Here is a 25,976-nt window from a genome sequence, read left to right on the forward strand (position 1 = left end):
TAAACACTCAAACCATCCTGCAAACCTGCCCTAAACCTACGTACCCTTTCAAGATTAAAGTCATACTTTTCTGCAATCATTGCAGCATTGTCAATCGCAGTGAAAATCTCACGCAGTTGCTTCCCATTCAGTTCCTGGACGTCTTCAATTTTGGGCTGTTTGCTACTGAGTTCGGTTTCAATTGTTATCCTTTCCTCTTCATCAGCTCTTCATCTGTTAGTTCTTGGTCATGGGATGCCAAAACCTCTTCAATATCATCTTCGTCAGCTTCCACAAACCCTTAGCCAAACTCACTATGTCCTTACTTCATTCACCACGATCGAAACGCTTTATTATGTCTAGTTTTACGCTAAGTGTAACACCCTTACGCGCTCTTTTAGGCTTTTCCGAAACCTTAGAACTCACCTTGCTAACGGATGCACAAAATAAATTGACATAAAGCACAGATGCTCACAGGCACGTGTTTAAGCAATGGCGGCTAGAATGCAGTCGGGGGGAGGAGCTTGGCTGCTCGACGCGCACGCTGCCTTTTTTCATAACTGTGAAAACACCTTCTGTTAGCAAAAACAGGTAACTAATGTAGGTCTTTCGTAACAGTGAGTTGACGTAAAGCGCATGTTTGAAAAACAGGACACACCTGTGGCTGAATGGCAGCAAATTGCTGACAGATAGAGGATACACTATACACCCTAGAATTGGAAGTTTATAAGAATTGGTTTTTGCCTAGGCAAGAAACTGAAAAGGTCATCTCATGAATGCTGTTGTAAAGCTTTTAACTAAGATTTTGATTATCAGGAGTTCTGGCTGAAAGTGTGGAAGTTACACTTGAGGGTAAAGAGCAGCACTTGTGAAAACTCACATTTTGCTTTGTACAGTCCTTTCATGCCTGGCCTGAGAGGAGACTGTTTTGAAATTGGTCATAGCATTACCTATCAACATGCAACACCTATTCACATCAGACAGCTTGAACCCAAGTATGATCTTGGCAGATCTGTAAGATTGTCATTCATCCAATGACATTAATTAAAAGTTGTTTTTAAATATAACTAGAAAGCAATATCTTACCTGTATCTTAAAAAAGCAGTAGCTTGACCAAATTAAATTGTAGAGTTATGATTTATAGTGTAAGTGAAACAAGTGGGAAGGAAGACTTTGATCATTTTCAGTTGGAAGGAACAGTTCTTTTTGGTCTACAGATTTGGATAATTTCTACAGTATTTATAAACCTCCCAGTTGGAGCTTATGCTCTTGCATACTAGAAAAATGTAAATGAACACACCAATTAAAAAACATTTAGTTATTCAATCTCAGCTACAGATGTATTGCCAGCTTTGTCATTACACTGGACACAGAACTCTCAGACTCACAGTCCAAGTCTCTTCTTCAGTTTGTAAACCTGAAATATGGAGCTATGAAACTTTCCACATTTAATTGTCTCCAATCGTTTGCCCTGTGAAAACAATGAAATGTTTTCTCTGAAGAACAAACAGGACAATAAATGAGGATTCAGAGGATCACTATGTATGTCCATGTCACCAGTCATTGAACAGTCTGATCATGTGTGAACTTTCTTGGGCAGCCAGATTTATGAAATATCATCCACAACCCCCTCTGACTGTACTGGTCAATAACTGAAGTCTACACACTGGTCCATGGTTTGCTCTAAAATATTTCCCTTTAGCTGCCCAGTGTCAAGTCTAACGCATGGTCCTGTGATGGAGCAGCACCATAAAACTTTTTTGAAAAAAATGTCCTTAAATGCATTGTGCAGTAGGATACAATGTAATGTTTTGCTGCAGTACAGAGCAAACAAAGGCGCTGAAGATTTCTGTCAACCAAAGCAGATGGAGCGTAGTTGCTTAGTAATAAATGAGGCTGGAGAATTTTCATATTTTTTTGCATCCGGTGCTCCTGCTGTACATCGATGAGACCAGGCACGAACTAGGTGTCCATTCACTAACCACCTGCAGTCCATCAGCCTTGGGTGTCTGCGGCTCCTGATTCTCAACTGTTTTAAGTCATCTTGCCACCTCTACACTGAGCTTTCTGTTATCAACTTCCTCCACTGTCAAGAAGAGGCAAATTAGAGGAACATCACCTCATGTTCTGCCTGAGTAGCCTGCAATCCATATTGAATTCTCCATCAAGAGAATGCCTGGCCTGCTGAGTGCTGCTTGAATTCTCCAACCTCCAGTACACTGTTCTTTCTCTCTTAATAGAGCCAGTTCTTCCTACGTTCACCCAAGCACCAATCACCCTATTTCTTTCTGCTCTCCCACACATTAACTGGGTCCACTCCATTAACTGGGTCCACTCCCCCCACTGTTCCCATCTGCCTTCTCCACCTCCCTTATTTGGTCTCACACTGCACCTTCTCATATCAGATTCCACTATCTGCAGTCCTTTCTCATCTCCTCTTGTCACCTCCCAGCTTCTGTTGCTCTTCTGTCCACTCTTCTCTCCTTCATCTACGTATCTGGATCCTACCAGCTCTTCCACTTCTTCATACAGCTACATCCCCTCTGTCTTTCAGTCCTGATGAACAGTTGATCCAAACTGTTAGCTGTTTCAGTCCATGGACACTGCCTGACCTGCTGAGTTTCTCCAGCATCAGTCAACTGCAACTACAGTCACTTGTGGCCCAGATTTGGGTATCAGGTTGTTCTGAGCGTATCAAGGAACATCTGTGTTGTCTATATCAGTACACTGCTGGATTCTTCCAGCTTTTCTCTTCCAATACTTGTCCTGGCTTTTCACCATAATTGAAGCCTGCTCAGTTTTTAAGATGAAAGAGCGCAATCTGAAGAGCTTGGAGGTGTTCTCGTTCTTCTCATAAGACTTTCTGTTGGTCCCACCATTAATTCAACAATATCAATGAATACATTTTGAACTGGACCTGTTGCCCCTAGAGCTGTCTGTTTAGTGAGTGGGATAACCCTGGTCATGTACAGTGACTGCTTTTGAGTTTACACTGACATTGTTCTGTACTTTATCATCTATGTTCTGTAGGTGTAAGCTGGTACAGGAAGGACATGGTATCATTACAACAACCTTTCCCTGAGTGTCAGTAAATTAATTAAGCTGGTTATTGAACAAAGGAAAAATGGCAGTATCTATTTCAGCGGTGCTGAGCTGGAGGTTGAAAGCTTCAAGTTCTAAGGAGTGAACATCACCAGCAGGCTGCCCTGATCCAAACTTGTGAGCACCATTACCATGAAAGGTCTCCAGTGCACCTACTTCCTCAGGAGGATAAAGAAATTTAGCATGTCCTTTGATCAGTCCCTGCCAGTTTTTATTGATGCTCCATCAAAAACATCGCTGTTTGCTAAGGGAACCACTTTGCGCTTGATTGTATGAAACTGCAGAGAGTTGTAGACACAATTCAGCCTCACCTCCATGGACTCTGTGTTCACAACTCACAGAGCTGCCAGTGTAATCAAAGCTCCCACCCGCCCTGGCATTCTTGTATTGATTTCCCTTCTGTTACCAGGATGTGACAAGTTGATCTGTATGTGTGGCATGCAAAACCAGATTTTCACTGATCTCAGTACATGTGACAATAAGACCAATTCCAGTTCCGTTACTTGGAAAATCAGTAATGTAAGGAGTATCTTCCCACCATTGTATCTTGAGGAAGTGCAATTTATTCATTTTTCTGGTGACTACCTATGGCTGTTGTGAAGTTTTGGCCTGTTGTTAACTTCATATTAGAATTAGAGGGCAAGTTATTATCAGCCAAGGATGAGTAGCTGGGTTTTATGGTGGTGTAGGCTTAAAATCCAAATCATCTGTGATTTAATTTGGATGTTGCTGCATTTTTTGGTGCACTGTGTTTTGAAGTTTCTGCACTCCCACCACCCCCTCCCCATCCTTATCCCCTTTCTAACTCTGCTGTGAACCTTCTCCTTTATGAGGTTCTGCCCCTGTAGGTAATTACAAGGTTTAAGTGGAGCCAGCTTGAAGTACCCCAGTTAGAAACAAAGTGGGTAGATGTCAGTTTCTCAAACAATCAGCAGCTCCTCACTGTGAACTTACTCATCCAGGAGCCAAGTAACAAGTAGCAATGCCCTGTTGTCGTTGGAGATAGGCCCAAATGTTCAGAGTGTCCTGGACCCCATCATTGCTGCAAGGTGGGGCTAAATGCTGTCACTTTACAACTCAGTTTGCAACGTTATGAACAGCCGCATTGCTTAAAACTTGAGCATAATTGCTCCAATACTTTGAAGCTAGGCTGCCATGTGACACTGGAGTATATGAATTTCAACCAGACAGAGTTGGCATGAAGATGATATTTTAATTTGTATTCTTCTGTATATTGAATGAGAAATGGAATGTGTTTTGACTCTATGCTAATGATGGAGTAACAACTCACTGCTTGTCTGTCTTCTCAGTGGTAATATGTCGTGCAGCGCTGCCAGCAAGGTGAAGCCCAACGATACAGACCCGTGCTGGGGATCAATTAAACGCATCGATGCCTACAGGATCTTCTTGGTAAGTGAGCAAGTTTGAAAGTGTTCTCTCTCAGGCCTCTTTTGGTAATAGTTTTAGGAACGTCACCAGTAAAATAGCTTTCTAAACTGATGGGTATATTGAAGAAATTCAAGGAACAGATTATTCTGAATGTGTGCAATCCTAATTTTGTCCAGATTAACAAGATTCAGAGCTTGAGGAGATATGGTTTGTCACAAATTTCTACAAGCGAACTGTAGAGAGCATTCTCAGTAGCTCCATCACCGTCTGATTTTGGGGGGAGGCACCGCACAGGATCAAAGAAAGCTGCAAACTCTGTTAGCTACATCATGGCCACTAGCCCCCCCCCCTCCCCCCAGCATCCAGGACATCTTTAAGGAGCGATGCCTCAAAAAGGTGGCATCCATTATTAAGGACCCCATCACCCAGGGCATGCGCTCTTCTCATTGCTACCATCAGGGAAGATGTACAGGAGCCTGAAGGCACACACACAACAATTCAGGAACAGTGTCTTCCCCTCTGCCATCCAATTCCTGAACAAACATTGAACACAATAACACTACTGATTTAACTTGTATATTTTTTCACTGTAATTTCTCAGTTATTATTATGTACTGCTGATGCATAACAATAAATTTCGTAATATATTCCAGTGATATTAAACCTGATTTTGCTTTCTGCTGTGTACTGAGGGCAACATCTATTCATGTTTAGAAAGTACACAGAGCGCTTCATCTAATAATACACCCCTTCCAGGTATTTTTAAACCCTGTTGAAGACTGATAAAAATGGAATTCTGCAATCTGACACATAAATCTTAATATTTACCAAACACATGAGAATTTATACTTCAGTCGGAAGGGATTGTGTCAGAAGATCCGGATCAAATGACTTTGGTTGTGCAGACCAAAGGAGAATGGTAGTGTTACAGAAGCTGAACTACAGTGAAGTCATTTTTTGAGAATTTGTGTTGTTTCAATTGCGTGGTCTCTGAGTTTTAACAAATCGGTCCTCTCTCTGTCTGTCTCCCAAGAACACAGTTCTGCTCTATTAGCAACTTTGCCTTATAATTAGATCATGCCAAACAGCGCCTTATTTTTCCCCACCCTTTTCTTTGTAACCCTGATAGAACTTTTACAGGTCAACATACAAATTGCTGGAGAAACTCAGTAAGTCCGACAGCATCCATGGAGGGGAATAAACAGCTGAAGTCTGAGAGCAACACCTTCATTAGGACTGGAGAGGAAGGGAGCAGAAGCCAGAATCAGGAAGAGGGTGGAGTGAGGGGAAAGGTGGGTGGGTGGGTGGGAGAAGAGTGACAGAGTAAAAAACTGGGAAGTGATAGGTGAAAGAGATAAAGAACTGAGGAAGAAGGAATTTGATAGGAAAGGAGTAAAGAGGCAGAGATAGGGAACTGGAGGAAAGTGATGGCAGGTCATGAGGATGGGAAAAAGAGAGGAGGTGAGAAGGTCATCAAAATGGGTTATAAAATCACAAAAGGGGCTGGGGACAAAAAGAGGAAATTGGTTACCAGAGGTTAGAGAAATTGAATTTTATACCATTAGGTTGGAGAGTAAGCTGACAGACAGTGTGAGTTGTTGCTCATCATGGCAGTGGAGTAGGCCTTAGACAGACATGCGGCTGTGAGAATGGGTTTCCACCTTGAGATCGAGTGAAGTGTCATCCAACCTGGAATGAGAGCTGTGAATGGTGGTGAGGGAGGAGGTGCTGTCATGGTTGTGTCTGTTGTATTAACTGCTATAGGTTTACTTCTCTCTGTTCTGAAAGTACCAGTTATCACAAACCTTGAGAGAGCTATTAATTTCTGCTGCCTTGTATGCAGGTGTATTCCCTGAGTGTATTCTTGGACATTCTAGCTTTAGTTGTTCTAAGTTTGTGTTCCTGGTTCATCCTACACCAGAATTAGTTTTATCTTCCTCTTTTTCTTTTCCATCTAAATTCTTTTAAAAGGCTTGACAGATCATTCCTAAAAAAATTAAGGGAATGCTAGTCATGTCTATAGAACCTTCTTTTGTGATTTAACCCCTTAAGTCCTGGTACCATTCTGATGAATTGTCATTGTATCTCCTCCAATTTATCCTTCCTGCTCAAAACTGAGTCAGGTACTGTAGGGTCAGACCAAAGTTATATACATTATGTAACATACACCCTGGGGTCCCAGAATGATTCCTGGAATATGCCACTTGGCAAACCCTAACCAGGTAGGACTTCCTGCTATTTAAGGTAATGTATTGAGATGTGCCATAATTTGATGGTGGTCTAATTGTACAGAAGCATCATTTAAAATATAATTTCCAACTCTTAAGTTTTTTAAAAAAAAGTAGATGGGGGAATATCTTGTGTTTTAAGCTTCAGCCTCTGTACCACAATTCCAGTTAGGATTTCTTCAATTGTTCAGGTGTTGTGCACTTGCTGGCTCTTAAACCTACCTAGTTTTAACATTTTCCCAAACCATTGCCTGCCTTTACAAGTGTTTCCAAAGACTGCTGCTGGTGAAGAGAGTTGCAGTGAATTATTTAACATCTGCATTTTCCTGCCTTTGCCAGCATTACCTGGGGCATCAGTGTTTCAGTACCTCTGTTCCTGTTTGTTTCTGTTGAAAGGCGTAGGTTTTCCAGGAAGCCCCAGTTTCTGACAGCGGTAGAGTATGTGACCCAGGCAATGGCAGCTCAAGTGATTGTGCCAGATGTCCTGGACCAGTTTCCTAATGGCCACTCATTATCTTGGAAGTGATCACTAGCTGCTTTAATGTCTGTACATAAGTAAAGGCCCATTTCCCAGTTGTTTGCTGTGAGGGGGGAGAGGTTTATCCATTGCTTAATAGCATAAGCATGTTCAATTTTACACCAGTGTATTCTGCACCTGACTACATCCCTAACCTTTCCACTGAGTTTCACAATCAAACTGGTTCTTAAAAGAATTTGGAGTTTCCCTTCTATATTCCAAGTGCTGATTGTTCTTGCATGAATAAACAAGTTCCTGATTGGTCCTAACATTGCTTTTGCCTTTTTAAACCAGTCCTCTTGACATTGTCTTGGGTTTGAATGTTACAGACTGATTTTAATCTGCCTTTAGCTGTAGGTGACACAGCTTTTCTTCCTCATTCAATCATCCCTTCTCCCTTCAAAAGACTTTGAATGAGGGCAGCTCATTCAATGGCAATCTGTCTGCAGTGCAGTTTGTGCTTTTTAAATTTGTTTTGTTAGAACTAACTCATGTTAGCAGAAACATTTAAAAGGCCTTGCGTAGAGGTTGTCTGTTTAACAGGTCAATTCAAGGAGGGAGCAAAGAATAAACTCAAACTAGAAAACCAGTTCATTTAATATCAGTTTGGAGCAGTGTTTCAGAACCCATAATTCTTGATCAAACTAAGCATTTCTAAATGTAGGAGTTACTCAAGGGCAGTCAGGGATGATTACAAAAGTATTAAGTCAAGCTTGGCATTTTGAAATGACTAATTAAATGAGTAGAATGCAGTAAATTGATTTTTCAGAAAGTAGCCAATAGGAGGCTATTAGAAAACCTGGGCTATATTGTGACAAATTATAATGGTGTGGGTAGAAAACTGGTAATAGCAATGGCACAAAAGCTTAGTTATGTAAGGTCTGAAAATATGGAATAGGTCAGCAGAGAGGCAAGATGGCGCTGGTGAACCATGGCGACAGGTGTTCTCTGCCTGTAATTTCCCTTTAGCAACGTACTTTTGCTGTCCTGTTGATTGCGATCTTGCACTGATTGTATCGTGTTTTTGTATTTACTGGAATTGCCTGCAAGAAAATGAATCTCAGGGTTGTATATAGTGATGTACAGTATATGTACTTTGATAGTAAATTTATTTTGAACTTTGAACTTAGAGTTCATCTTTATTTTTGTATCTGAGAGCTGCTTAGAGGGAGCCACGGTGTTGACATTTATAATAGAGTCATTCAGCATGGAAGTAAGTCCTTCACCCAAATGGTCGATGCCAACCAAAGTGCCAACCTGAGCTAGTCCCATTTGCCCATGCTTAGCCCACATCTCTCTCCACAAATATCTTTGTAATTGTACCTACCTCTACTGCTTCCCCTGGCAGATTGTTCTATATAAGCACCAGCCTCTGTGTGTGGGGAAAAGAAAGCTTGCGTTGAGGAAGTCCATTTTGAGAGGGAGAAAGTAAAATGTCTGGAGAGAGGAATAAATAGAAAAGTAACTTCAGTGTAAAGACCTGGAGTAATACTATCCCAGGAATATAAATGCATAATTCCTTAAATGCTGCTTTAGCCACTGAGTGTTTATAATTCACCCGATGTTATTTTGAAAAAGAGTTACGGACCAGGATTTCCATCCCTAACTGTTCTTCAGGTGATGAGCTGCTGCACAGCAGACGTTGACAGGTTTGGGGTTCCAGGATTTGGGCTCGGTGATTGTGACAGAATGGTAATATACACCCAAGTACAAATGACGTGTGACTTGATGGGAAGTTGCAATCTCACTATTTTCATGAGCCAGCAGCTCTTATTATTTTGGTGATTGAATAGCAAGGCTTTGAGAGATACTGTTAAAATCCTGGAAGGTCATTGTATGCTGCAGTCATTGGTCAATGGCAGCAAGGGGAAAAGCACACAAATGGTTGGAGTCACACCTTGTACGAAGGACGGTGAGTGCTTTTGTTGGCGGTCAGCCATCACTGCATGGATCAGGGAGTGAGTGATGGTATTACCTGTCGAGCAGGCTGCTGTGTTGAGGTAGTGCCATGTTGAATTGTTGTGGGATTTAGCAGTTAGAGAATATTCAGACACACTATTAATTGTGTGATGGAGGTGATTGGTTTTGGGGAGTTTGAAAGTGTAGAATAATCATCACATGATCTACTCTTGTAATGACAGTATCTGTGTGATGGATCCTGTTAAGTGTTGGACAGAATATTGGTGGGATGGGATGTGGTATCAGCATTGTACCTGATAGGTGGTTAGGCTCTCTTGGAGATGGCCATTGCCTTGCACATGAGTAGCGTGGATGTTATTTGCTACTTGTTAGCCACTTATGCACGTTCTTATTGAATGTGGGCTTGGACTGTTTCATTTACTGAAGAGATGTAACTGGAATGCAATGTCGTGTAAGTATCCCTAGAAGAAAGATAGTTCATTTAGAAGCTGGAAATGGCAGGGGATGGAAGGTTTCCCGTACCATCAGTGCCCTTATCAACTCCGGAGACCTTCCATCCTCAGCCAAAAATAATTCCCACACCACGCACTGCTCGCTTTTACCTCCTCCCCAAGATCCACAAGCCTGACTGTCCTGGTAGACCCATAGTTTCGGCCTGCTCCTGTCCCACCAAACTTGTATCTGCCTACCTTGACTCCATTTTGTCACCCATAGTTCAGTCCCTCCCTACCTACATCCAGGATACATCCCATGCCCTCCACCTCTTCAATAACTTCCAGTTCCCCAGTCCCGACCGCTTCATTTTCACCATGGATGTCCAATCCTTATACACTTCAATTCCCCATCAAGAAGGCCTCAAAGCCCTCCGCTACTTTCTGGACAATAGACCTCACCAATTCCACAACAGCACCACACTCCTCAGGTTGGCGGAACTGGTACTCACACTTAATAACTTCTCTTTTGGCTCTTCCCACTTTCTTCAGACCAAAGGTGTAGCTATGGGCACTCGCATGGGCCCCAACTATGCCTGCCTCATCGTTGGTTATGTGGAACAGTCAATGCTCCAAATCTATACTGGTACTGCTCCTCAACTTTTCCTTCGCTACATTGACGACTACATTGGTGCTGCTTCCTGCACCCATGCTGAGCTCGTCAATTTCATCGACTTTGCCTCTAACTTTCACCCAGCCCTCAAATTCACTTGGTCCATCTCGGACACTTTTCTCCCCTTTCTCGGTCTCCATCTCTGGAGATAGACTGTCCACTGACATCTTCTATAAACCCACTGACTCCCATAACTACCTTGATTATACCTCTTCCCACCCTGCCAAATGCAAAAATGCTATTCCCTATTCCCAGTTCCTCCGTCTCCGCCGCATCTGCTCCAAGAATGAGACTTTCCATTCCAGGACTTCCTAAATGTCCTCTTTCTTTAAGAATCGTGGCTTCCCTTCTGCCGTCATCAATGATGCCCTCACCTGCATCTCCTCCGTTTCCCGCACTTCGGCCCTCACCCCATCCTCCTGTCACCACAACAGGGACCGTGTTCCCCTTGTCCTCACCTACCACCCCACCAGCCTCTGGATCCAGCATATTATCCTCTGCAACTTCCGCCACCTTCAACAGGACCCCACCACTAAGCACATCTTTCCCTCTCTACCCCTCTCTGCTTTTCGCAGGGATTGTTCCCTCCGCGACTGCCTGGTCCACATGTCCCTCCCCACAGATCTCCCACCTGGCACTTTTCCCTGCAAGCGTAAGTGCTACACCTGTCCCTATACCTCCTCTCTTACCACCATTCAGGGCCCCAAACAGTCCTTCCAGGTGAGGCAACACTTCACTTGTGAGTCTGTTGGGGTAATCTTTTGCATCCAGTGCTCTCAGTGCGGCCTCCCCTACATCGGTGAAGCCCGATGCAGATTGGGGGACCGCTTCGTCGAGCACCTACAACAGACTGTTGTCCACCACAACAGACAGGATCTCCCGGTTGCCACACACTTCAACTCTGCTTCACATTCCCATTCGGATATGTCCATACATGGCCTCCTCTACTGCCATGATGAGGCCAAACTCAGGTTGGAAGAGCAACACCTCATGTACCGTATGGGTAGCCTCCATCCCCTTGGTATGAACATCGAATTCTCCAACTTCAGGTAATTCCCTCCCTCTCCCTTCCCCCATCCCACCTTCACTGCCTCCTCTTCTAGCTGCCTATCACCTCTCATGACTCTGCCTTCTTCTACTACCCATAGTGCTTTCCTCTTAGATTCCTTCTTCACCTCTCCTGCCTATCCCCTCCGTTTCCCCTCCCCCACCCCTTGATCTTTCCTCTGACTGGTTTCCACCCTCCCCCCACCTTCTTTATAGGGCCCCTGCCCCCTCCTTCTTTAGTCCTGACGAAGGGTCTCGACCCGAAGCGTTGACTGCTTCTTTCAATGGATGCTGCCCGAGTTCATCCAGCTTTTTTGTACATCTTGATTTGACCACAGCATCTGCAGTATACTTTGTGTTTACTTAAACCCATAGTTGCCTGGTTTGGCTGATGCACGTGCAAACATCTCACATTCATCATTTTCCAAGTCTGTGGAACAGCTTGTACTTTAAACTTTAATTTACTGTTCGCAATTTACAATAAAAACTGAAGACTGGCTTTGAATTAATATCAGTGATATTCATGTAACTACACAATGCTTCTGAACAGTCGTATCCAGTGTTCCAAGATATTACATATAGTGAATCAAGCTGACTGAAGATTGCCTTCTTTAATAGGGGTCTTGGGTGAAACCCAGATGGATAATGCGCTTGGCACTAATTCCCAAACATGGCTGTGAATTCTGGTCTTTAGTACAGTACTCGGATATAGGGCCTGCATTCACCAGGGGTGGGGGTGTCCTTGTTTCGAGCTGAGACCCTTCATCAGGACTGGAGAAGAAGGATGAGAAGTCACAGAAAGAAGGCGGGCTGGAGAAGGGGGAGTCTGATAGAAGACAGAAGGCCATGAAAGAGAGGGAAGGGGGAAGAGTACCAGTGGGAAGTGATGGGTAGGTAAGGAGATTTGGTGAGGTAGGAGAATGGGAATGGTGGAGGAGTGAGGGGGTAGGGACATTAGCAGAAATTTGAGAAATTGATGTTCATGCCGTCAGGTTGGATGCTACCCAGGTGAAATATAAGGTGTTGCTCCTCTAACCTGAGTGTGGGCTCATCACGGCACTAGACTGGACTGACATGTTCTTCCAGTTTGGGCACTAATGCCAGATGTTTGTGTGCTAGCTTCACAGGGCTGAGAGGAAATTGGCACATTCAAATTTGGAGGCCAGGTCACTTGGAAAACAATAATTAGCTTGGTGGGTCATTTAAAAGTCAACCTCCTTGTGGGACTAGAAAGTGTATGGGCCAAACAGGGGAAACGAAGGCAAATTTCCTCCCTTGGGATATGATAGAAAGCACTAAGCTACAGCCTCATTCACAGTTAATAAGACTTTCTTAATTTTGTATCGTTAACTGAACCTAGAGAAACCAATTTGCAGGGAAGTTATAGGTGTGATTAGTGATAATGGGAGACATCAACAATTCAAATATAGACTGGGATGATAATATTAGGGACAGATGGGAAGGAATTGTTGACGTGTTCTGAACAGCTTAGAAGCTGTTCCTTTTGGTAAAAGGGTCAAGATCCAGAGAATGCAGTGATGGTGACTGGCTACAGAATAGGGTATGGTGAGAGGTTGGTGTCTGGAAATGGTCAAAGTAAATGTTTGAAGGGGTCTGCAATAAATTTGCAGGGCCATTGATATATCGCCCTCTGCTCCAAGCCTTTCTCACTGCTGTTCTTGACTTCCTTAATTAGGCTGACAACTGAGCCATTAACACATAAACCAGCTGGACCTCCTAAATCACAGTTAGGCCCCGCTCTCACCTGCCAAACCTACTCACTATTCCATAATCATTTTGGAATCTAAGTTAACCCTGAAAACCTTCTCTTAATTGCATTCTTTCTCCCTGAAATCTTTCTCACTCGTCCCCAGAAAGTGTGAGAAACTTTCAGACATTGTTGCGAAGACTGATTCTGTGTTCAGCTTTCTTTACGACTCCACTCCTTTTCTTTAGCCAACCAGGGCATGAAGTTTCACTGCCCAACTCTAAAGCTAAATTCTTCTCAACGATATCCTTTCTTTGTTCTCGAAGCCGTCCAAGCTCCACCCGTGGAACTGTGTTCTGGCCTTTTCCAGTTGGCTTGATTTTAATTCTTTCCCTACTTATAGCTGTGTCTCAAACTCAAGAATTATGTCCTTAATGCTGGAAATGCTTTTAAACAAAAGCTTTGACAAAGAAATGAATTCTCTCTGCTATATGTGGTATAACGTTTTGTGTTAAAGTTCAGTGTGTTAAAAGTACTATACATAGTATACCTGTTTCTGTATTTTGCCTTAATGCTTTAAGTATTTTTGCATGTTTAATGAGCATATGTTAGATTTTTTGAGAAAGGAGTTGGTTTAAAGTTGGAGCAGGGAAACCTTGTGTCCAGGTAGAATTGGGGTAGAGAGAGAAGAGGTAAAGAAAACTGAACGCCAAGTTTGAGATCTGCTGAAGACAAAGGAGAAGGAGTTTGAGTAGATCATGCTGTCCAGCAGATCGATGCAGCAATAAAACTTGGTGTTCCTCACTGTCGCAACATCAGAAATTCTTCTATATTTATTCCTAAATTGTTTTTGTATTAATTCAAAACACAGAATAGAGCAACGTTCTGGTCAGCCTTTATAAATCATTGCTTGCTGGAGCAGTCTTTTCTATTCTGACATCACAGTGGAATGGCTGTCATTGTCTAAAGAAGCTGCAGGGTGTAATATGGACGGATGATTCATGTGGTGAGTTGTTGTCCTCCGCAGCACTGAAGGTTATCAGGAGGTTTAATATCGACATTCAGTATTGTGAAGGGGTTACCTGGAGAGACTGAGGAGTGACCTGCCTCTCACTGATGGGGCACATTTTTGTTGCCTTCCAATTTGCTCATTAATTCTTTTGATTATTGCATATGAGAATTAATGTGAAATTATTTAAAACTAAAACATGAGATACTACATATTGAATTTAGTAGAATGGTTTATGTAACTGGGTGTGAATTGAATCTTGAGCCCCAGTGGAAATCAGTTTGGATTCTGAGTTTACTTTGCATGTCTGAAGGGCATATGGAATCAAAAGCTGGAGCCCCTTGACAGCAAGATTCGCACAGTTGATAGGTTTGATTTTTAGGTGGAAATGCAGATGGTTGTTGAGGATTATCACAGTTAGAGTACAGACCTCATTAAGAAAAGTGCTGTTGCCTTGCTAGATATCCTGATCAGATTATGGAATGCTTCTATAGTGCACTGTTTGATGCTGTGAGGTAAACCTCAGGTGAAATGTAGTGAAGACTATGTGTGCTATTATAAGAATTACTGCTTTTTTTTTAGTGTAGAATGACGTATCATTGACTGAGATGCCTAGACTCTCAACCCTTGCACCAACTTCAGAGGTTTCAGACAATTAATATACTCCTGAAGTGTTCCTGTAGAAAGCAAAGCCCAAACAGTCTTAACGTCTCAACAGAAGGAGCTGATTGATAAACATAATATTAGAACACAGAACATTATAGTGTAGTACAGGCCCTTCGGTCCATGATGTTGACCATTTAATTTAACCCTTTCTTCCTAAATAGCTCTATATTTTTCTATCATCTATTTGCCTATCTATGAGCTTCTTAAATGCCTCCACCAGCACCTCTGGAAGAATGTTCCAGGCACCCACCACCTCTGTGCAAAGAACTTGTATCTGACACCCCACTCCAAAATACTTTCCTCCAATCACCTTAAAATTCTGCCTCCTTGTATTAGCCATTTCCACCCTGGGAAAAGACCTCTGGCTATCCTCTCAACTTATGCTTCTTATGATCTCATACAACTCCATCAGGTCACCTCTCATTCTCCTTCACTCCAAAGAGAAAAGTCCTAGCTTGTTCAACCTGTCTTCATAACATAAGCGCTGTAGTCCATGCAGATGCCTGGTAAATCTCCTCTGCACCCTCTCTGAAGCTTCCACATCCTTCCAATAATGAGGCACCCAGAACTGAACACAATACTCCGAGTGTGGTCTAACCAGGGTTTTATAGAGCTGCAACATTATCTCGCAGCTCTCAAACTCAATCCGTTGTCTAATGAAGGCCAACACACCATATACCTTATTAGCAACTTTATCAGCTTGCAACTGGTCCTGTGTTCAGCCTTCAAATTCAATCTTGCAAAGCGAATCTCTTCACACCCCATCTCAGCCCAGTTCTGCATCCCACTGCAGCCTACAACAGCCTCAATAATATCCACAACTTCACCAACCTTCATGTCATCTACAAGCTTACTAACCTACTCTTCCACTTCCTTATCCAAGTCATTTATAGGGGTTCCAAAACCGATCTCAGTGGAGCACCACTGGTCACCGACCTCCAGGCAGAACATGCTCTATGTACTGCCACGCTCTGCCTTCTATCAGCAAGCTACCCAGGCTTTTCTGACCCCAGGCCTCCTGACTTTCTGAATGAGCATACCATGGGAACCTTATCAAATACCTCACTGAAATCCACATATATTAGAACATTAAAAAGTTTTTGACAAAAACAGGCTATTCTGCCCAATCAAGCTTGCCAAATTCCTCTTGATCCTTACTCTTTATGATTTGCCAAATGCCTCTTTACATAATGTGTTGAAATAGCTATCGAGTTTAGATTTGAAAGTCTCTCAAGGTACTACTGTCAACTACACAACTAGGTAGTTCGTTCCATGCGTCCACAACTCGCTGTGTAAAGAAATGCTTCCTGATGTTAATCTGAAACCTCCCTTTAACCAATCTCCACCTTTGGCCCGGTGTCCTTGTTGATGGATTAATTTTGAAGAAGCAGCTGGCATCGACCTTACTTACACCCTTAATGATTTTAAACACTTCTATCATGTCTCCTCTCATTCTACGTCTATTTAGGCTAAAAAGATTTAATTATTTCAATCTTTGTTCATAGCTTATACCCAGCAGACCTGGAATGAGTCTATTCACCCTCTCTGAACTCTCCAGTGCCTTCACATTCCTCACAAAATATGGAGACCAAAACTATACACGCATCCACTGCTCTATCTTTGTCAATGTGCTTTGCCACACCCACAAAGAACTTAATCAGGCTCATGAGACATGATCTGCCCTCACAAAGCCATGCTGACTATCCCTAATCACACTATGATTCTTCATAAATCATAAATCCTACCTCTAAGAATTTCTCCAATAATCTGTCTACTACTGAAGTAAAGCTCACTGGTCTATAATTCCCAGGGTTATTTCTGTTTCCTTTCTTGAACTTGGCACGTGGCCAAGTGGTTAAGGCGTTGGACTAGTGATTTGAAGGTCGTGAGTTCGAGCCCCAGCCGGGGCAGCATGTTGTGTCCTTGAGTAAGGCACTCCAGTCCACCCAGCTGAAAATGGGTACCGGCAAAATGCTGGGGGTTAACCTCGCGATAGACTGGCGTCCTATCCAGGGGTGGGGTCTCGTACTCTCAGTCACTTCATGCCACGGAAACCAGCATAAGCATCGGCCTTATGAACCTATAAGGCTCGGGAGGGACAGACTTTAACTTTAACTTTCTCGAACAAAGAAATAACATTTCCAACCTCCATTCATCTGGTACTACTTCTGTGGCCAGAGAGGACACAAAATCACTGACAAAGAAGCAGCAATCTTCCCTAGGGTCCTTTCAAAAGTTCCAGCACATGCTCTTTCTTAATGTTGAAATCTTCAAATATATCAGCCTGTTTTACTGTCATCAGAAATGTCAAGGTCCATATTACTGGTGAATACTGAAGCAAAATATTATTAAAGATCTGCCCTACTCCTCTGACTCCAGCTATATTTCCTCTTCTATCCTTGATCATTCCTCCCCTTGCTCTGGCCGTCCTCCTGTTCATCCCATACACGTAGAACCTTGGGGTTTTCTTTAATCCTAATCATCAAGGCCTTCTCATGTCCTCTTCTAGTTCTCCTAAACCTGTTCATCTGCTCCTTCCTGGCTACCTTGAAACTCTCTACAGACCTGTCTGATGCTTGCTTCCTAAACCTTAAGCAAGTTTCTTTCTTCTTCTTGACTGTGTGTTCCACATCTCTTGTTAACCATAGTTCCTTCATCCTTTCCCTGCATGAATGGGACAAGCCTATCCAGGTGCCTCGATATAGAGATGAGCTTACTGTCAACATGCTGAATTGCGAAGCAATTTTTATATGTGAGTTGCAGTAATTGAAGCTTAGTGATTTATTGAACTGCTTTATGCAGCTTTGGCATATTACTTGAGATGTCAATCATAATATATACACTCAGTGGGCACTCAGGTGTAGGAATGGTCACGGGAGTGGATCCGGACGTGGTTCTTTGCTGCCGTTGCCCATCCACTTCAGGGTTCAGAGACACTACTGTTGTATCACGTGGTTATTTGAGTTGTTGTTGCCTTTTCCTCTGCCATTCACATTTTCATCCACAGAACTGCCGCTCACTGGACGTTTTTGTTTTTCGCACAATTCTTTGTAAACTCGAGAGACTGTTGTGCATGAAGGTGCCAGAAGATCAGCAGTTTCTGAGATACTCAAACCACCCTTCTGCACCAACAATTATTCCACAGTCAACGTCACATTTCTTCCCCATTTTGATGTTTGGTCTGAACACAACCTCTTGACCATGTCTGTACATTTTCATGCATTGAGTTGCTGCATGATTAGCTGATTGTATATTTGTATTAATCAGCAGGTGTACTTAATAAAGTGGCCACTGAGTGTACTTCTCCATGTTATATATGGAGACATAGAAAGCCTACAGCGCAATACAGGCCCTTCGGCCCACAATGCTGTGCCGAACATGTCCTTACCTTAGAAATTACCTCGGGTTACCCATAGCCCTGATTTTTCTAAGCTCCATGTACCTATCCAGGAGTCTTAAAAGACCCTATCGTATCCACCTCCACCACTGTCACTGGCAGTCCATTCCATGCACTCACCACTCTCTGCATAAAAAAAAAACTTACCCCTGACATCACCTCTGTACCTACTTCCAAGCACCTTAAAACTGTGCCCTCTCATGTGCATCACTTTTTGCCTTCAAGGAAATTGAGCAGATGTGTCAAATTTTTTTCTCATTGATCTTTGTATCAAGCATCTTTCACCCTTCCATTTCTTATTAACTTGAGAAACTGAAGGAAATTACAATTAATTGAAATGTTTTACTAGAGAAGTTAGTGAGTCTAAGAGCTAACGGCCTAGTGATCCGCCTTTCAGAGTTGTGAAAGAGGTGGCAATAGAAATGATGGATGCATTATAAAAGCTCTATAGATTCTGGAATTGTTCCTGCAGATTGGATGGTAGCAAACGTAATCTTGTTTTAAGAAAGGAGGGGGAGAGGAGTTAAGGAATATAGATTTTAGCTTGATATTGATAATTGAATGCATAATAGATATAATAGCAGAACACTTATTAAAGGACCCTTCATCCGAATGAAGGGTCTCAGTCCAAAATGTCAGCTGTTTGTTTCCCTCCATAGATGCTGCCTGACTTGCTGAGTTCTTCCAGCACTTTGTGTATTGATTTTCAGCATCTGTAGAACTCTTGTGCTTGTACTTATTAAAGAATAACAGGTTAGAACAGAGTTGGTGTGCACTTGTGGAAAATGAGACCCTGTTTTACTGATTTGCTGGACTTCAGTGAAATACACAAGGAGGAACTGATGCATGTGGTGTATTGGGATTTCCTGAAGGCTTTTCATAATATCCACCAAAGGTTGTTGATGAACACATGGAATTGAGGTAATATCAGAGATCAATTATCAGACAAAGTAGAGAGTGGGTGTGAGCATGTTAACAGGCTGTAACTAAAGTAATTCCACAGGATTCTAACTGATTGTGATCTGTGGTCAACACTGGGATTGAGGGGGCCAAATGTTATAGTTTCAAGTTTGCAAATGGTACAAAAGTGGGTGGGTTCATGAGTAAGGAGGAGAACATAAAGAGATGTGAAAGTGGTGTAAATGAGGAAAATACATGGACATGGATGTGGTAGTATAATTGTGGGAAGATGTGAGGTATGCATTTGTTACACAAAGTAGAAAAGTGCAGGCATTTTTTAAGATGGTGACTAACCGAGAAGTGCTAATGTTTAAAGGGACATGGGGGCTCTTGTACACACATTGCTGGAAACTAATGTGCAAGAACTACAACAATGACGAGGGCAAATAGTTTATTTTTTATATTGTGAGAAAATTTGTGTGTAGTAGAGAAACCACACCTATAGTGTTGGGGTAATTTTGCTGTCCTTTCCCAAAGGAAAAAAGTATTTGTTGGTGAGGGAATGTGGTGATGATTCACCAGACTGGTACCAGGGATGTGGAAGTGCTGTACAAGGTGATTTGATCAGGAATTTATTCTCTAGTACTCAGAAACAGTCTGCTGTGACTGGATTCCTGAGTATTGGAGGAATTGAGGAAAATGAGAATATAGCAGGAAAAAATGTGTTAAGGTAGACAGAATGAGCACAAAGGGCTGAATGACCTCTGTGTAACAACACGTGATGTGAAGTTCCATGCTGAAATGTTTAGCATTCAGATAACAGAGACTTCAACATTATTTATGGTGTCAGATTTTATACTGACAACAGCCATTTCTCATTGAGATTCTGCAAGCTGCCTTTTGGACCTAGTAGATGATGGGGATTGTGGAAAGGAGTTTAGATTTTTTTCTCTGGGTTTGTTTCTCTCCAAGCTCTGTGCTAAAATCCTGCTGTTTTACCAGTTGGCTCAAGCTTCTGTTAAATTACAACCAACACCTGTTTTTTAATTGCTAAATACCTCTACTGTTTCCTTCACTGAAGCTTCAGTCTGATGCATGGGGCAGTCACCTTGGGCAGACACCTGTTCAATTTGATACAGCAACCATTAATTTATGGCCATTGGAAGCGGCTCTCTCCCCACCACCAAGGTTAAAGCATCTCTTTATTCAGTGTGTTTTCTTTTACTTGTTGTAGGAGTAGTCTAATGAGGGTCAGAATCCCAAGCAGTGCAGCTGCTTTTGCTAATTGCAATTATATGTATGCCCTTGGAATGAAACAATTACATAGAATTTTAAAAATCCATTGCCTTCCATTGACATCTGTAAGATACAAGCTGCAAATTTACTTTCAACCCTTTTTTTTGAAAGAGAGTTTACTGACTGGTGGGTTGGATCCACTGCCAAAGAAGACCATAAGACTCAGGAGCAGACTTAGACCATTTGGCCCATCAAGTCTGCTCTGTCATTCCATCATGGCTGATTTATCATCTCCCTTAACCCCATTTCCATGCTTTCTCCCGGTAACCTTTGAGGTCCTGATTAATCAAGAACCCATCAACCTCCACTTTAAATATATCCGAAGACTAGGCCTCCTCAGTTGTCTGTCACAATGAATAATACAGAATTGCTACCCTCTAGCAAAAGAAAATCTTCCTCATCTCTGGTCTTAGACTCTTCCATCAGAGGAAACATCTTCTCCACATCCATTCTGTCAAGGCCTTTCAACATTCAATAGGTTTTAATAAGATCCCCCTCATTCTTCTAAGCTCCCTTGAGTATATGCCAGAGGTCCTCATACCCACTCTGGACTCTCCCCAATTCCAGCCCATCTTTTTTTTAGATAAGGGGCCCAAAACTGCTCACAATACTCCAATTGCGGCCTGATCAATGCCTTATAAAGCCTCAGCTGAATAACTAAAGAATGTTTCCCCATTGGGTGTTCAATTTGAAACATTTCCCAGGTTAAGGCTGTTGAGTAAGGAATTGGTTGACTAGCCACTGAGATGGTTGCTAGTCTCAGCTCATTGGTGCACTCCCTGTTACACCAGCTGATTCCTGCTGATGGGTTTGAAGGCTGGTTCTAAGGGCCCTTTACATGATGCATGCCCACTGGCTGCTGTTTGGACCAGGTGATCTGCAATGTAAACATTCCTAGGCAGCCTTTGTCCTAGGGGTTACCCAATGGACACATACCTCCAGTGTCGGGAAGTGTATGCTCACGGACTTAAGATTATTAAAGGATTGGACACGCTGGAGGCAGGAAGCATGTTGCCGCTGATGGGTGAGTCCAGAACTAGAGGCCACAGTTTAAGAATAAGGGGTAGGCCATTCAGAACAGAGATGCGGAAAAACTTTTTCACCCAGAGAGCGGTGGATATGTGGAATGCTCTGCCCCAGAAGGCAGTGGGGGCCAAGTCTCTGGATGCATTCAAGAGAGTTAGATAGAGCTCTTATAGATAGCAGGGTCAAGGGATATGGGGAGAGGGCAGGAACGGGGTACTGATTGTGTATGATCAGCCATAATCACAGTTAATGGCGGTGCTGGCTAGAAGGGCGGAATGGCCTACTCCTGCACCTACTGACTATTGTCTATTGACTTTGGTAGAAGAAATAAAAATTTAGTCTACTTCATTTATAGAGCCATATAGGACACAAACAGGCCTTTTTGCTCATGAGACCACAATATATAGGAACAGAATTAGGCCATTTGGCTCATCGAGCCTGCTCCACCATTTCATCATGGCTGACTCATTTCCATCTTAACCCCAATCCCCCACCTTCTCCCCGTATCTCTTAGTGCCCTGACATCAAGAATCTATTAACCTCAGTCTTAAACATACCCAATGACCTAGCCTCCACAGCATTGAATTCCACAGACTCACTCTCTCGGGCTAAAGAAATTCCATTAGACATCGGAGCAGAATTAGGCCATCTGGCCCATCAAGTCTGCTTCGCCATTCAATCATGGCTGATCCTTTTTTTTTCTCCTCCTCAACCCCAGTTCCCAACCTTCTCCCCATAACCTTTGAAGCCATGTCCATTCAAGAACCTATCAATCTCTGCCTTAAATACACACAATGACCTGGCCTCCACAGCTGTATGTGGCAACAAATTCCACAAATTCATCACCCTTTGGCTAAAGAAATTTCTCCACTTCTCTGTTTTGAAAGTGTGCCCCTCTATCCTGAGGCTGTGCCCTCTTCTGCTACACTGTGCCACCATGGAAAACATCCTTTCCACATCTACTCCATTTAGGTCTTTCAACATTCGAAAGGTTTCAATGAGATCCCCCCACATACTTTTAAATTCCAGTGAGTACAGATCCAGAACCATCAAATGTTCCTCGTATAATAACCCTTTCATTCATTGAATCATTTTTGTGAACCTCCTGTGGACCCTCTCCAATGCCAGCACACTTTTTCTAAGATGAGGGGCCCGAAATTGTTCACAATACTCAAGGTGAGGCCTCACCAATACCTTATAAAGCCTCAGCATCACATCCTTGCTCTTGTATTCTAGACCTCTTGAAATGAATGTTAACATGGCATTTGCCTTCCTCACCACCAACTCAACCTTCAGGGTGTTCTGCACAAGGACTCCCAAGTTCCTCTGCATCTCAGATTTCAGGATGTACTCCCCATTTAGAAAACAGTCCGCACATTTATTTCTACTACCAAAGTGCATGACCATATATTTTCCAACAGTTATATTTCATTTGCCTCTTTCTTGCCCATTCTGCTAATCTGTCTAAGTCCTTCTGCATTCTACCCATTTCCTCAACACTAGCTGCCCTTACACCAATTTTCATATCAATTGCAAACTTGGCAACAAATCCATCTATTTCATCATCCAAATCATTTGTATACATCATTAAAAGAAGTGGTTCCCACACTGACCCCTGCAGAACAGCACTAGTCACTGGCAGCCAACCCGAAAGGATCTTTTATTCCCACTCACTGCCTCCCACCAATCAGCCAATGCTGTAACCATGTTTGTAACTTTCCTGTAATACCATGGGCTTTTAACTTGGTAAGCAGCCTCATGTGTAGCACCTTGTCAGAGGCCCTCTGAAAGTCCAAGTATACAACGTCCACTGCATCCCCTTTATCTATCCTACTTGTAAACTCCTCAAAGAATTCCAACAGGTTCATCAGGCAGGATTTTTCCTGAAGGAAACCATGCTGACTTTGTACTACCTTGTCCCGTGTCAGCAAGTACTCCATCACCTCATCCTTAGCTATTGATTCTAGCATCTTCCCAAGTACTGAGGTCAAGCTAACTGGTCTATAATTTCCTTTCTGCTGTCTTCCTTCTTTCTTAAAGAATGGAGTAACGTTTGCAATTTTCCAGTCCTCTTGACACCATTCTAGAGTCTAATGATTTTTGAAAGATCATTACTAATGCCTCCACAATCTCTACTTCCACATCTTTCAGAACCCTAGGGTGCAGTTCATCTGGTCCAGGTCACTTCTGCACCTTTAGGTCTTTCAGCTTTTTGAGCACCTTCTCTTTTATAGTAACTGCACCCACTTCTCTTCCTTCACACACAACATTAGGCATACTGCTAGTGTCTTCCACGGTGAAGACTTACTCAAAATACTCATTTAGTTCAACAGCCATCTCCTTGTCCGTTTATTATTTCTCATTTTCTGGTGGTCCTATATCCACTCTCATTTCTCTTTTATTTTTAACATACTTGAAAAAACCTTTTACTATCCACTTTGATATTATTTGCTGGCTTGCTTTCATATTTCATCTTTTCCCTTCTAATGATTTTTTTAGTTGCTCTCTATAGGTTTTTAAAAACCTCCCAATCCTCTATTTTCCCACTAATTTTTGCGTTGTTGAATGCCCTTTCTTTTGCTTTTACAATAGCTTTGACTTCCCTTGTCAGCCATGGTTGTACTATTTTACCATTTGAGTATTTCTTCATTTTTTGAATACACATGTCCTGCACCTTCCTTACTTTTCCCAGAAACACACACCATTGCTGCTCTCCTGACATCCCTGCCAGCAGCTCCTTCCATTGTACTTTGGCCAATTCCTCTCGCGTACCACTGTAATTTCCCTTACTCCACTTTGCTTTCTCCCCATTAAATTTCAAGTTGAACTCAATCATATTGTGATTACTGCCTCCTAACGGTTCTTTTACCTTAAGCTCCGTAATTGCCTCTGGTTCATTACATAACACCCAATCCATTATAGCTGATCCCCTAGTGGGCTCAACGACAAACTGCTCTAAAAAGCTTTCTCTTAGGCATTCAACAAACTCACTCTCTTGAGATCCATTACCAACCTGATTTTCCCAATCAACCTGCATGTTAAAATCTCCCATGACTACCATAACATTGACCTTTTGACTTGCCTTTTCTACTTCCTGTTGTAACCTGTAGTCCACATCCCAGCCACTGTTGGGAGGCCTGTATATACCTACCATCAGCATCCTTTTACCTTCATAGTTTCTTAACTCAGCCCACAAGGATACAACATCTTCTGATCCATTTTCACATCTTTCTTCTGATTTGATGCCATTCTTTATCAGTAGAGCCACACCACCCCCTCTGCCTACCTTCCCATCCCTCTGAAATAATGTGTAACCTTGGACATTCAGCTCCCATCTACAACCATCCTTCAGCCACGATTCAGTGATGAACAGAAATTCCTCCTCATCTCTGTTCTAAATGGACATCCCTCTATTCTGACGCTGTGTCCTCTGGTCCTACACACCCCAACCATAGGAAACATCCTTTCCAATCCACTCTATATAGGCCTTTCAACATTTGATCGATCTCAGTGAAATCTACCCTCATTCTTCAGAATTTCAGTGAGTACAAGCTCAGAGCCATTAAACACTTCTCATATGATAAGCCATTCAATCTAATAGTCAGGGAGTTTTGGTCCCTGTCTCCAAAGTGCTCACTCAAAGCTGAACACAATACACTCGGACCCCGCTAATGCTAAGGATACGTGAAGCGCTATGTAAATCATTGCCATGTGAGGTCATTAGAGCATTATGTGGACATGTGTGCCTGATTTTAAAAACTCAAACCCAAGATATATGATGTATTATGTTATGCAGACAGAGTAATTTGTGGAGTAACAAAGAGGGAAGGAGGCCTAACCTGTACATCAGGGAAGCAGCACGGAGGGAAGCGGGTGTTGGTTACATCTTACAGGAGGGACCAGGTTGTGGATCCTCCTCTCAACTTTGGCTTCTTCTTGGAGCAGGCGTCGAGATCTGACTGCCTTTTCTTAAGTTTCATCTCATGACGCAGTTCTGGGTAGCAGGAAATCATGTCACGGACTCCTCTCTTTGCCTTATTCCTTCGGTCCAAGTCAGGGTCATTATCGACGAACTGGTCCATGATTTGTGTGATCGTGGGGATGCTGGTGCTGCGGTTTCTTGCTGGTGTTCCCTTCTCCATCCGTGTCGTCAGATTCACCTAGGATGCATTGCTCTTGTCAATTCTTGAAGCTCTTCGTTGTTAAGGCTCTCACCATGAGCATGCAGTGACTCTTCAACATCCCCATCATTAACATCCTCACGCCATATCACCTGCAGTTTCACCTCCATGCTAATGCCTTTACTCGATATCTTTGATGTACTACTCTCACTGGAAGTTGCAGGCTATTGTGGGTGAAAAAAATGGAATAAATTGGCGAGGGAGCGAGAACATTTACATGCGCAGGGGGAGGCAGAGCGTGAACTAATACACGATTGGCTGTGTTTGGCTCAGAGTGTATATAAAGCACTCTGATTAGCTGATTGAATGTTTACTATAATGGCAGATGCTCTTGAGAAGTTTTGAGTGTTGTTTAGAATGAATTTTTGTCATTTAAAAAAATTACAACGAAGAATTCAATAACGGTTTTGTAACAAATCAGCACTATGCGGGGTCTGAGCGTATTCTGATTGTGGCTTCACCAATGTCTTATACAACTGCAAAGTAATGTCCCAGCTTCCATTCTTG

General features: G+C 42.7%; 1 protein-coding gene across 4 annotated transcripts in view; it reads left to right on the forward strand.

Moving 5' to 3' along the window:
* The window catches only part of tmem104 (transmembrane protein 104), a 215,193-nt gene that overhangs the window by 161,372 nt on the left and 27,845 nt on the right, over window positions 1-25,976 (forward strand). For all 4 annotated transcript variants that reach the window (XM_059948961.1, XM_059948962.1, XM_059948963.1 and 1 more), the window contains exon 8: window positions 4,392-4,491. In XM_059948961.1, the coding sequence (XP_059804944.1) occupies window positions 4,392-4,491 (100 nt within the window). The remainder of the gene's footprint in view (window positions 1-4,391; window positions 4,492-25,976) is intronic.

The sequence above is a fragment of the Hypanus sabinus genome, chromosome 23, assembly GCF_030144855.1.
Source record: "Hypanus sabinus isolate sHypSab1 chromosome 23, sHypSab1.hap1, whole genome shotgun sequence".
Lineage (NCBI taxonomy): Eukaryota > Metazoa > Chordata > Chondrichthyes > Myliobatiformes > Dasyatidae > Hypanus > Hypanus sabinus.